Genomic DNA, 12,948 nt, shown 5'->3' with positions numbered 1-12,948 from the left:
CCTCCAATAAAGGAATTAGTTTCTGAACAGTCTCAACAATTTAACTACATATTGATTTCAGTTTGTCCTGGTCTGAAAATACATTTTTACATTTGCGCTCATTCACATTTCCACAAGAATGAAGGATTGCAATAAGATATGGATATACGTGGGCAATCATACAGCAATACACTAGTCTTGAACGTCAATCGCTGTTCCTCCATAGAAAAATGTCATGCCTTTGTTCACAATCAAGGCATAAACCCATGCTAAGTTAGCATAAGCAGGAATTGAAACATAAAGCAAGCAAAAGACCAGTTGGCCAGATTTAAGGCTAAAATTTGAAAGAAACCATTATATTACCATGCTGAAATTCTTCAGTTTCTTTCATTCCAGTTTTAAAGCCAACATTCCCAACATATTTCGCCACAAAGTCAATTTAAGTCACTAATTAATGCCTCTTTCATTCCTTGAAATCAGTTATAAAAACACCATTAACTGTGGAAAATGTTTATTTCAAACCAATTGCCCACACTGGTCATAAATATCTATTATATTGGCACTGATTATGAACACAGAAATGGGTTAGGTGACTCTTTAAGTCTGATAAAAGAATAAATATGATGTATGAGTCAAATTCAAATTTGCGGTGAAACAAAAGAAGGAAATAAATAAGAGGAAAAAATATTTATTATGAGGAAGACAATTAGATGCCTTTTACTCATTATACACTTATACTTTCCCGTTAAGTTTTGATTTTCAGCAAGTTAAATGCAAAAAAAAACAAATATTAAGTTTTTCTCTAATATCCACTCCTTAGGCATAGCATCAATGCCCATTTCTTTTCGCACAATATCCCTCTTGTAAACTCATGCCCATCACCAAATTTGTAAAAAACAGTTATGGGAAATTTTGGTGATTATATTATTATACAAATCCCATGCTAAGACAAACACACATACATATACAGCTATGACATACTTTCGCATTTATACACAAAAACAATATCATTCATAATCTCTTACGAGATAACCATGAATTAATGGTCCATGGCACTAATGTAACACAATCGGTTAATATCCAATTGGAATATAAATAATTCACAGTTTAGCCTGGTCAAATCACATCACACAGCAGCAGTCACACTTATTTAAAACATAATCACCACCACTGTAAAGTCACTTATTTATAGCTATGGTTTTTGAGATCACAGAGCATAAACCAATACAAATCCTTTATCAGCCACCCATTTTTGGACAGTATGCAAAAATTGATTGAGAAATAAAAGGAACTGGTATGCTCATAAGCAAAACCAGCTTTACATTTAAATAAAATTTACTTCCAACATTCAGAAATAATAAAACCTTAAAGTGGAAATAATGGCATGCAACTGCAATTTCTTGACAAAAAGGGATATAAGGTGTGATGTTTGTAAAAGTAAAATCAGGAAGATTACACTTTAGTGTAAAATGTAGATCAACTCATAATGGAGTTGCATTCCAAAACTAATGCCTTCAAATGATGTCATCATTCACCATTGACTTCAATGTCAATTTATAGGTTAAAAGAATGCGAGCGACTAGATAAAACCATTCACAATTTAATTTTACCCCAATTCAATCCTTAACTGTACATATCAGTCATATCCCACCATGTTCACCCACTCACACACATGTGCACTAAAAAAGGATTCACATTTCCCTCGCAGACACTTGATTTTCCTTCTGCCTCCAGTATAGCACCAACAATGCAAAGCTATTACCAAATCAGAAAAATTGAAGAAGAAAATAAAGGAGGGAAACTTAAGGACAGCACCAGTATTCACTCAAGATACTTTTTAGCCTTCACACCCAATCACTAAGCTCATACAATCACATCCTCCATTTGACTACACACATAGCACTCAAATAATAATATTTAACACCTTAGGAAACCAATGAGTATTCATAAATGGTCACTAGCATACAATATGGGGCATCGAGAGAGCTGGAGCATAAAAAATACAGTGGCAGTGGGGTGAAGCAACTGTCATTAGTCCCCAAATGAGCAAGGATTACACTTACACATGCACGCAATCACTCAAAGAGAAAAGAAGGCGACATGAAAATTAAAATTGAAAGTATTTCAGTTTCCTTAAAATTACTACGTGTATTGAGGTATGCAATGAATATCTATCTCATGAATTCCAATAGGTGCCAACAAAATTTGTTAAAGCATGAGTAGCAACAAAATTTAAAAACTCAAATGGAAAAATTCAAAGCTATAACCTGAGACAAAAGGGAGAGTAAATTTGTGGTTAATTTTTTAACCTCCTCTCAACATTCCTTCTGCTTTGACCAAATTCATATATTGCACAAATACATATAGTCAACCTTTGGCTGGTTAGGTATCATGAATAAAAAAGGACATGGATTTTTAAGGGGATACAATTATTTACAAAAATGTGTATGATGTTCACATATGTCAACCAAAGCTATCTTACAAGAGCTTGAATAAAGAAATAAATCATTTGGGAATTCTGTACGACCCAATCTTATATCATGAAAAGTAAAGTTAACCAATGTAAATTGAATTATAACTTGACAAAGTCAGCTCAAGTTTCTACAACTAGTAGTCATTTTCATGAGATCTGAATATGAAAACTATCAGAAACCTGGGTCTACTTTACACAAGATAAGGAGAGTTTACAAAGGCTAGCCTTACTTTTCATGACATTTTTTATTCTACAGAAAACAGCCTGATACCATTGAGATTATTACTTATTCCCCTCTTACACAGTACATGTTATGTGTAATAAAAGTTATAAAAATACAGGGTTTCATGGCAAAAGTTTTCAAACTACTGTGACTAGACATAAGTGGTCAACAAACTGCACACTATTATTGACCAATATCAGAACTTTTCATTTTAATATGCAATGATCAGTTTCCAGCATAAATAACTACGCACCTTGTTTGCAAAATTTATGACTTTCACATGGACTAGTTCTCCGAACGGTAATCTATCTCAGCAATGTAGCTATCTTTTTTTCTATGAGTACCTAAAGCAATTTTAGTGCATTTGAAACGTTCACACCTTTAGGGCTTCAGAATAATAGCAGTTAACTTCGATATTTTCAGACATGGTACTACATAAAATTGCTGATAGTGATCCTAAGTAATTATTTACAAAACCAAATAGGATAAATAAAATCTTTGTAAGTAAATTAAAAGAAGATAAAATGTATTTTATCAAAATGTTGGACTTGACAATGTTCCTTACCCCTAACAATTGTCGTTATAAATATGAAAAAATGTACAGTACTTGTAAAGATAGCTCTAATTGAATGTTATCACACTGTAAAACGATGATTTTTAGGGCACATAAACTTTGTTTTATGACTGCTGATACTGATGCTCAACAAACATAAGATAAAATCAACAGAGACAAACTAATTAGATTACAAAATTTAACAAAACATAACATTAATAAGAGAATAGAGAGCAAATCATTAACAGTGATAACAAATAAGCATAAACTCTAATCTGGTGAAATGCATAATCATAACAAATTAATTTGGAGGAAATAATTACATGATGAAAGGATATGATAACCAAAGAAATGTAAAATACAATGTTGTGTACAAGTGGTACTCAATGAGATACTCAAAGTAATCATTACAACTAGCATGAAAAATCATGAGATAAAAGAATACAATTGATAAATGACACCTTAAATTATTACAATCTTACATTTCACATCTATACCACAATGCCTTTTCAATGGTCAAACTATATTAGCCGAGCTAACACAACTATTTATACACAGTGGGATTATCCCAAAAATCAGCAATGTGTGTTTATCAGTCTTATTATTCTAGATTATTAAAGTTGGCAATGTGATCAATCATAGCTATGGTTCTACATGAAATACCGCATGGTTGGAGAGAGAAAATTCATCAATTTCTATTGCCTCATCACAAGAACAGTGGTGCCCAAGTCATTTTCATAATTTAAAAATACGATTTCCGATTAATCAACAAAAAAAATGAAGATCTATGACAAGAATTTCACTTAATGCTTGATGTTACAATAAATACATAATTAACAAAACACAAACATTAAATGAAGTGACGAATTGAAAATAATGAATGTACATTATTCTAAATTGAAATTGGGAACCACTGTATCAAAAGGAATTATGACACAAACAGAATTATAACCAAATTACAAGTTCTTTTTCAAAATATCTCCACACTTAATAATCTATGAGCTATATCAGCAAGATATCAACACTGATGCTTCAAATGTATCGGTTTGAAATAAATACATAATCCAGCATTCCCCCCGACTCAATGATAAGAAGAATTAGATTCATTAAGCGGGAGATCAATATTAAATTTTTCCATTTTAATTCAAATCAGGGAAATGGATGAATATGTGACTATTTGCTTATGCAAGATACTCAAGTATCCTACTATGAACTGTCCTACACTACATTGAGAGAAGTACAATGAAGAAATGGGCATATAAAGATTTAATCCAGCATTTTTAAAAAAGGTCCTTAACTGAAATGATAAGAGACTCAACTTCCCACAATAAAACAATTTCTGCCATTCTTTCACTGATTCCTCCTCGTATTAAAATCTTACTGCTCTTTAAAAATACCATATTACTGAAAAACCAAATAAAGCCTTTCATTCATTCAAACTAAAAATTTTGATGCATAAAAGAAGTGTGGAAAAATGTAGATAATAGATACCTATACTCAGAAAAATGGTAGCAGGCCTCCAGAAGAGGTATTAATGATACTTTCAGTCAACCAAAGTAAAACACATCATTTAAATATATACACGGGAACGATTTCCCCACTAAAATTATTTACAATGTTAAAAGCAAAGTGATTATGAACAGAAAATCTACAGCTTAAGAATGGAATGAGATGTCGAGACCAAATCTCACAACTTCACACATCCACAAGGGCTCACACAGAGACATACTTACAAGACTCAGCTTGTAGCACACACTAACTTGCAAATCTTCATCCACTCACTCAAGTATAAATAATTGATTGTTAATGCACGTTGCTATTTATTTACACTATATGCAACTGTCAGGGTGTTGACTATTCATTGATTTCCTTGTCTTGGTTTTGGAGTCTGACTTCCCAGTTGGATCAATACTTGACTTTCTGGGATTGCCTAAAGTGACTAATGCTGATGCTATGGCCAACCCTATGAACAAAAGAAGAGAGAAAAAATATAAAAGTCATTAAATTCCATTATTTTAACAAGGCAACCAGAGAGTGAATTAAGTAAGATCACTTTACAAATGAACTAGGTAAAATGCTCATCCAAAAAATTAAATTACTTCATCAACAATTAAACTCCAATCATGTCCTTTACCATTATGTAAATTATCGCTAAAAAATTTCAAAAGTAGTCTGATTCATTTCACTTCACAACTCAAACTTATATTTTTGAGTCTTTCACAAAACAATGAGAAAAGCCTTCATCTCCAAAAAAGGAATCCATCCTACGAGACTGGGGAAGCAAGTTTGAAAGGATTAATCTGAAAGTAATCAGAGTCTAGATAATTTCTCATTATATAAGAACAATCTTACAATGAAGTTGTTTGTAGGGTATAAGTTACCAACTGTAGGCATCAGATCATGTTGGTTCAATAAAAATATGCATTGCATGCTGAAGTTAAGTGATAGCAAATCCGAAAAAAAAAAAAATTTAATTTTCCAACACACCTTTAAATTTAACTACAGTACACTCCTAATTATCCGGGCTAATGATGGGGAGAGACGGCACGGAATAATCGAAAAAACACTGATAATCCAAACTTTCACTAAAATGCCTTGTAATGTTCATATTTAACGTAAAACAATCTATTAATATTTATGCAGTTATTCTGTTATATAAGTGCTTCACCGTCTAATTGTGAGCTTTCTTCGCCAGTTTACGATCTTTTTAGCAGCGATAACATGGTTCAACACGTACAGGCGGTCCTCGACTTTCGTACACTCGACTTTTGTACAATTCGCACTTTCGTACGTTCAAAATTGACACCTTTTACTTGACTTTTGTACGCTAAATTCGTACTTTCGCACGTTGGTCAGTAATTTTTTTTAAATTCCCGCGATGTTTATTGCGCATCCCAACATTCAATTGTTTCAAATGGCAGTATTGGCAGTATATGCGAACAATACAAGCGTATATAATGAAGGGAATTGTTGGTAATAGACTCTAATCTAGGTGATTTATTTAGGAGAGAGACTGCCTGTTATAGGCTTCTTTATCAAGAGAAGAAGAAAGCCTTCATTGAAGATATTTTTCTAAAGAAGTTGACTAGACATCATCAAATAGCTTTCAATAAAACTAGTAAGATCTTCTTTCTAATTGTGTTTTTTCGTTTGAGGGCTGTTTAATTCATATACACCTTCAGCAATGATATTGCACGAAATATCACCCGAATTCGTTTGTCTTTTGTCTTTTTTAAGTAACATGCGAAATATACGCGATCACGAATGTCACCTGCCAAATGTCGAATTTTGGTGTAAAAATTAAAAGTTATCCAGAGTGCGGGTTCAACAACTACATTTTATTATACTTCTTGATATGTCTTTTTATTTATAGTGGACGTAATAAGTGGAATGTCAACTTTAAACGCCAAGAGGAAGTTTCACATGATAGCCAACGGAGTTCTTGTTTTTTAAACTTTTATTTGCATTTTCTGCGTATTTTCGAAAGATATTAGATGATTTGAGGAGTTTTTTAACATATTTATTAAAATTTAGTGAATTGAAATAAAATCCATGAAAAAAAAAAGTTTTAGTACGTATATTCCGCTGTTTTGGAACACAACCCATAATTAGTATGGAAGTCAATGGTTCGACTTTCGTACATTCGACTTTCGTACAAGTTTTCGGGAACGCATTGTGTACGAAAGTCGGGGACCGCCTGTATTATTAATGCCTCATGTAAGGCCTGGTTTCAAAAACCACACATCCGTGGCTGTGTGATCACGTCGGAAACTACACTGTCAGGCGCCACGCCACGTAGTCTCGTCAGGCACAAGTTGCCCGGGTTGCAACTGCTGCGCGACGCATATCCATGATCAAGGAGTGCAATCTCGCACTGCGAGGCTTGGAAAACAGGAACACGGAGCTTCCGTGAATGCAGCTAGCACATGATCGCTTCCATTTTATGAAGGGGATTCTAACGGAAATAATAAGCTCGGTGTATCCTAACATTAATGAAGTAATTCTGGTGATTTTTCGTCTGATTTAATTGTTTTAGAAAAATCATAGAAAACATTGAGCGAGAGTGAAAATCATGCACAGATAATCCATAACACGGATATACCACAGCTAATCGGATAATCAGGAGTCTGCTGAACTGTCATTAAGAAACCTTGAATAAACTATTTATAAGGAATATCAACTCTCTCAATAGATTTTGTGTGATGTGAAAAGAAAAAAATGGTAATAGATGAGTTAAATTAATTTCGTTGATTTAATGTCAGAATCAGAATCATGAATATTGGAATGCTACACTGAATGCCCCCTTACGTTAATTTGGCCAGAACTTTTGGCCACCACCAGGTAAACTTGAAGATTGTATCATCTCATGGAAAGCACTTTCCACGCACTATAAACTGGCTCTTAAATGTTTTACGAAGGAAATACTTACAAAGCATGTATTTTACCATGATTCATTGCATAAAGTGTATGATAATAGTCCTAGTGAGTTGAAGATAGTTGGAATGAATTAAGCAAAACTGCGAGGCTTTGATAAATTTAAGGTTTATAAAATAGAGATATGGCTACATAATTTTCATTTAGAATTATCCCCTTTATTATCTAACAGTGTAAAAAGAATAATGGTAATTTTTTTAGATGGGGATTTTTTTTTTAATTAAAATTGATTTGTTTTCATGTATCATTGTATCATAGTCGGCTATGTCATCAAAGACGATGAACATCTAAGTATGCATACCAGAAATTATAATTGCCATATCAATTCACCACTTAGAGAAGTGCCAATTTTTCACTCCTACTTAATTTGTATTAACAAGAAAATAGCACACATAAAAAAAATAAAATAGTGATAATTCATAAAAATACCAAAGCATGTATGCATATTGTCCCTTAAGTATCTCATGATAAGCAAGTTCTATGAAGAGATTGTGATTAACTGGTTCCAATCATAAATCACACAATAGGGTAGTTTCCTTCATCAAAGAAAATTAAAGGCATTGATTGTGATACGTTACCCACCATTTGTGTATTCATAACATACAAATTATTTGGTTTTAGAAATCCCAGTTTAGACGAATGTTAATGGTCGATTTTAGCCTCATTTGAAAAAGGCCAGATTGGTGCCCATGCAATGCCACTCCACGTGACGTCACAGGGACCTAGATGCTATATGAGTAGATAGGAGTTTTACATCGTCTCAGACTACCAATGCATGCATGAGGCACAGAGCTCAGGGAAACATCTCTTAATAATCATCTATTAAAATTGCCTAAGGTTGGAAAGTTTCCTTTGCTTGATAGGGTATTAATAATCTTTATTTAAGCCAAGAGCTACCTGCTAGCAGGGTACTCTTCTACCTGCTAGCAGCCTGCATCCTAGCGGTGCTCATGGCCTCGCACTAAGATGGCCTCACACGGCGGCAGCCGGAACCAGAATGCGGTCACACCGGCTTTTCCCAGCATTCAAACTTAGCCGCCATGTTTTCGCATGCTTGAAAATTTTAACTTTTCAAATAGATATCGTCATTTAAAAATCAAAAGCGTGAAATACATACACACCAGGAGTAATAATATTTCCATTTAGGCAATAAAAAACTAATAGGAAACCACCCTATCATAGAATTAAATACAACAAATTATCTTACCAGACTGGCCTGGTGGTGTATATGTTTCCCCTCCTGTTGGCAATCTAATCAGCAATGAAAGCACAGCCGCACGGTTCCCACTGCAAGGCTCTAGGGCAATTGGACTAGGAGAGTCCTAAATAAATAATAATTTACAAGCTGTAACATTTTTCAAAATTATTTTGGAGCACACATTACTGAAAATTTCCAAACATACCTGGGACATAAGGTTACTCTAGGAAATACCTATATGTATTGGGAACTGAGGCCATTAAGTATACACTTCATTCAAAAAAAATTTTGAGTTCATTCGATTGTACACGAGTAACATGTCTATTAGAAGTTGGAAATACAAATGGCAATTATATCAATTACAAATGGATAAAAATAATGTGATATTTATCATGGAGATTTCAGCATTACAGAATTAATCCAAAAAATAAGATTAAATAAGGAATGCTTTCGCAACCAGTGAATAAAACAAGACATGAAAAAACTACACTTTCACCATGAACTATAATAAGAGTCTAAAAAAGGGAAAATGTCATGTAACTATAATCGTCATCATCACTGGTCAACAATTCTAACATTGGTTTTATGCAGCTCTCTTTTCAATTGTCCTTTCAGCTTATCTTTTCACTCCTTCATATGCATCCCTTTCAAATCCTTCTTTACCTGTTCCATAAATTTTATTTGAGGTCTTCCTTTCCCATTCCTGCCATCAACTTGTCCCTCGACGAGTCTTCATCGACCCATTGTGTCTCATGATATGGCTGTTAAAGTTGCTCGGACTTTTTATGAAGGTCTTCATGAGACTTCTCTCCTACTCTTCTTAGCACTTCCTCATTACTAATGCAGTTGATCCATTTGATCCTCATCATTTTTCTGCAGCACCATATTTTAAAAGCCTCTAACCTTGATTTCTCTGCTGCTGTCATTGTTCATGCCTCACTTCTGTGGAGAAGCATATTTCAGATGCAAGCTCTGATACTTTGCTTCCTTACTTCTAAACGTAGACCTTATTGCAAACGATTTAAGAAATAAAAAGACTTCATTTGCAAGTCCTGAAGTGATCCGAATGCCTATAGTTCCCAGCATCCAAAAATGGCAGTATGAGTGATTTGCCAGGCCACAAACATTTACTCTTGTCAGGAAAATCAGTAATGACATTTTTCTACCTCACCAAATTTTTTACCTGATAAATACTTCTTCTTCACAAATCTTCACGCATATGATTAGGGTTATGAATTTTTGTAAAAAAAATTGATTTCCTGTGCCACAAAAGGATGAACTTTTGCCCAAAAATAATGATAGAAGTCTTAGTTTGTTCTCTTTTTTAATAAGGTCACCCCCAACAAGAAATTGCTAGTTATAATTTCAGTCATATACAAGGTACAACACTGTTCTTTCTAGAGTTGTGCAAAGTTTGGAAGACTCAAGCTCAACAAAATGTATAGGAGCTATCAGTGAAACATCCCTTTTAAACCCACCTTAGATGCTAAAATATGTTTAATTACAGTAAAAACTCGGTAATTCAAAATACCGCCTAATTCGCTGCTGTGGGCTGTACCCGGCAATGCCATGAGAAATTGCATGCTTGGTGGTACAGATAATTCAAAACACTGTTTTACATGAAATTCGAAGTCTACTTTTGCCCTACGAATCTTGTATTTTATCAGGTAATTTAAAGTCATCTTTGGCAGTGATACATTTTCAAAGTTTGGGAGCAATTATTTCAAAATGATTTACAATGGCCTGTTCTTTGAAACCAACTTCATATTTCGAACTATGCTTTTCAACAAAATCTTACACCTCTATGAGTAATTTGTATTTTTTTCTGTACTTTCTGCTGCCCTCCATGTAATTTTGTGATATCAAAGATGGAAACAAATTATATATGCCTACAATACTCACACTGTACATAGGAGACAGTTTTTTCATCATAATTGGTAACCCAGATAAAAATTACACAAATTAGAATGTCACCGAATATTACAATTTTCAAGAGATTAATTCATCATTTCATCCATTTTTTGCTATTGAATTCCTTTAAACATTGTAAGCACAAAGAATACTGCATTTGACGTTAGAAAATGTAAACATTTTCAAACTTGTTAAATCAATCCTCCCGCTAAAATTAAAAATTGCGTACATTTCTCATTTTCTCGTAGCTGGGTAATGTAAGATACGGTGTAATTCAAACACTTTTACATCTTTGGATTAGTTGATTATTCTAATTGTTGTGCGCTAAAAATAAGAAATATATAATGCAGGTACTACCCATGATGCACCTGTAAAAAACTGCTGAAAATCAAAATTTTATGATATGTAAAAGAATGTTTCAAGGCTGAAAGAGGCATTAAGTCTGCTCTGTTTTAAGTTAGATAGGCAGTGGAATGAGTAAAATTTGTAGTTATTGCTTAATTTTCCTTTGCTCTCATGTAACCTGATAGCAAAAGGAACTTTCTCATGTCTCCCATCCAACAGATTTATGCTTCTCCTTCAGCTCCAAAACCCCTTTCACCTCAGAAAGAGGCGACGTAAACGGTGACTCCTCGCATTACACAAGCCGTTAAAAGGTTTTTTCAAATCTTGTTGCTCTCGCTGAAGTGGCAGGGGGTGGTTGTGCTCCCTCACGGTGGCCAATCAGCAATGACAAGATATTTAATCACGCATTTCCACTGACCCCTTCCCTCCACAGTCCCATTCACATCACAGTTCTTGGTGGATGATGGTGGACGTCCAGATGCTGTTCCGGTGACAATTGTTAGGTAATCACCTAATGTTGCTGCCTACGATTTTTGTGAATTACACAATATTTTATGAAAATATTTTCCAATTAATTACATTTTTAGTTTGAACAAATGTTAGGGCGTAGCCCATTAACAAGCGCAAGCGAAGCGACACGAGTAAACCTCATTAATGATGCTCAAGGCTGCTGTGACAAGTGGTAGTCCAAAGGAAATGCAGCAATGACAACAACTCACCAAATTCATTAAAAGAATTCTGTACACGGATGGGAAAAATAAGAAGAAATTAAAAACTTTCTCATTCACCCATTCTACCATGAATGGAACATGAAAAAACTCCAAAGTAGTCACCCACTTTTCATAAGTTAATGACTTCATTACAGTTTCGGCTCAGTAACTTGTTCAGGGATAATCTCAAAAAAAAATACAGTCCTTTTTATTTTTTTTAAATCTATCACAAATAGGTAATATGAGGCTGATGAATAAGGCAAAGGAATAGCTGGAGACTCAAGAGTCTTGCTCAGCATGAGTTCATGACATCGTCAACATAGCTGATAAGGGTTGTGGCCATCAATTTTTTATCGCAGGCAGCTTGAGAAGGTGACTTATCAAGAATATGGGCCCATTTATTGTTTTACAATCGTCATACTCGACAATAAACAAAAAATGGTGGAGATCCCATTATGAATATACTACACTTGCCTTCTTCCTCTTACGAAGCGTGGCTGTGGCCACCTCAACGGCAGCTGTGGCTGGTTGCAAGTTAACCCCAGGAGATGGCTGCTTACTGCCTCCATTCCTCCTCCCCTTGCTCCCTTTGCCCCCACCGCCCCCAGGGTTACTACCCTGGCTACTCCCTCCTCCTTTCCTCCGCCAACCCTCCTCCGTCCAGTCACCAGCGCCAGACGACCGGCCTCGCACCTCGAGATCTTCTTCCTCCTCACAGTCATCATCCACCTCAGCAGTGGCGTCATCCGCATCGCCCCCACCTCCCTCCCTTGGCTCAATCTCTACTAGAACCTGGGAAAAGGGCCGGCTCGCCATCTGCTCCATCTCCACAAAAAGCCTCTGTAGAACATTGACCAAGAAAAGAGAGTAAAAATAGCTATCAATAATAACAAATAATTATTTTGTCTAACTAATAATCATGCAAATTTAGGATGACACAGTCCTCTCTTACAATTAACCTGCAATCTCATCGTTTATGGATAGGATTTTACCCTGCAGCTATCATGCTGGCAGTGACATGTGACTGGAGGAGCTACGTAAAGAATATGTATAGGAAATATTTTCTGGCATCAATTTGTGAAAGGATAGGACTTCTTGATGATCAAACACTTTCAATGCTCC

General features: G+C 34.8%; 1 protein-coding gene across 4 annotated transcripts in view; it reads right to left on the bottom strand.

The window, feature by feature from the left end:
* Positions 1–651: 651 nt before the first annotated feature.
* The window catches only part of LOC124153580 (attractin-like protein 1), a 99,960-nt gene continuing 87,663 nt past the window's right edge, over positions 652–12,948 (bottom strand). For all 4 annotated transcript variants that reach the window (XM_046526842.1, XM_046526844.1, XM_046526843.1 and 1 more), the window contains 3 exons: positions 12,301–12,666; positions 8,870–8,984; positions 652–5,191 (listed from right to left, as the gene is read on the bottom strand). In XM_046526842.1, the coding sequence (XP_046382798.1) occupies positions 5,058–5,191; positions 8,870–8,984; positions 12,301–12,666 (615 nt within the window). In that variant the 3' untranslated portion in view covers positions 652–5,057. The remainder of the gene's footprint in view (positions 5,192–8,869; positions 8,985–12,300; positions 12,667–12,948) is intronic.

The sequence above is a fragment of the Ischnura elegans genome, chromosome 2 (assembly GCF_921293095.1).
Source record: "Ischnura elegans chromosome 2, ioIscEleg1.1, whole genome shotgun sequence".
NCBI lineage: Eukaryota > Metazoa > Arthropoda > Insecta > Odonata > Coenagrionidae > Ischnura > Ischnura elegans.
Note: the sequence above shows the minus strand (reverse complement) of the source record. Positions and strands in the feature narration are given on the sequence as shown.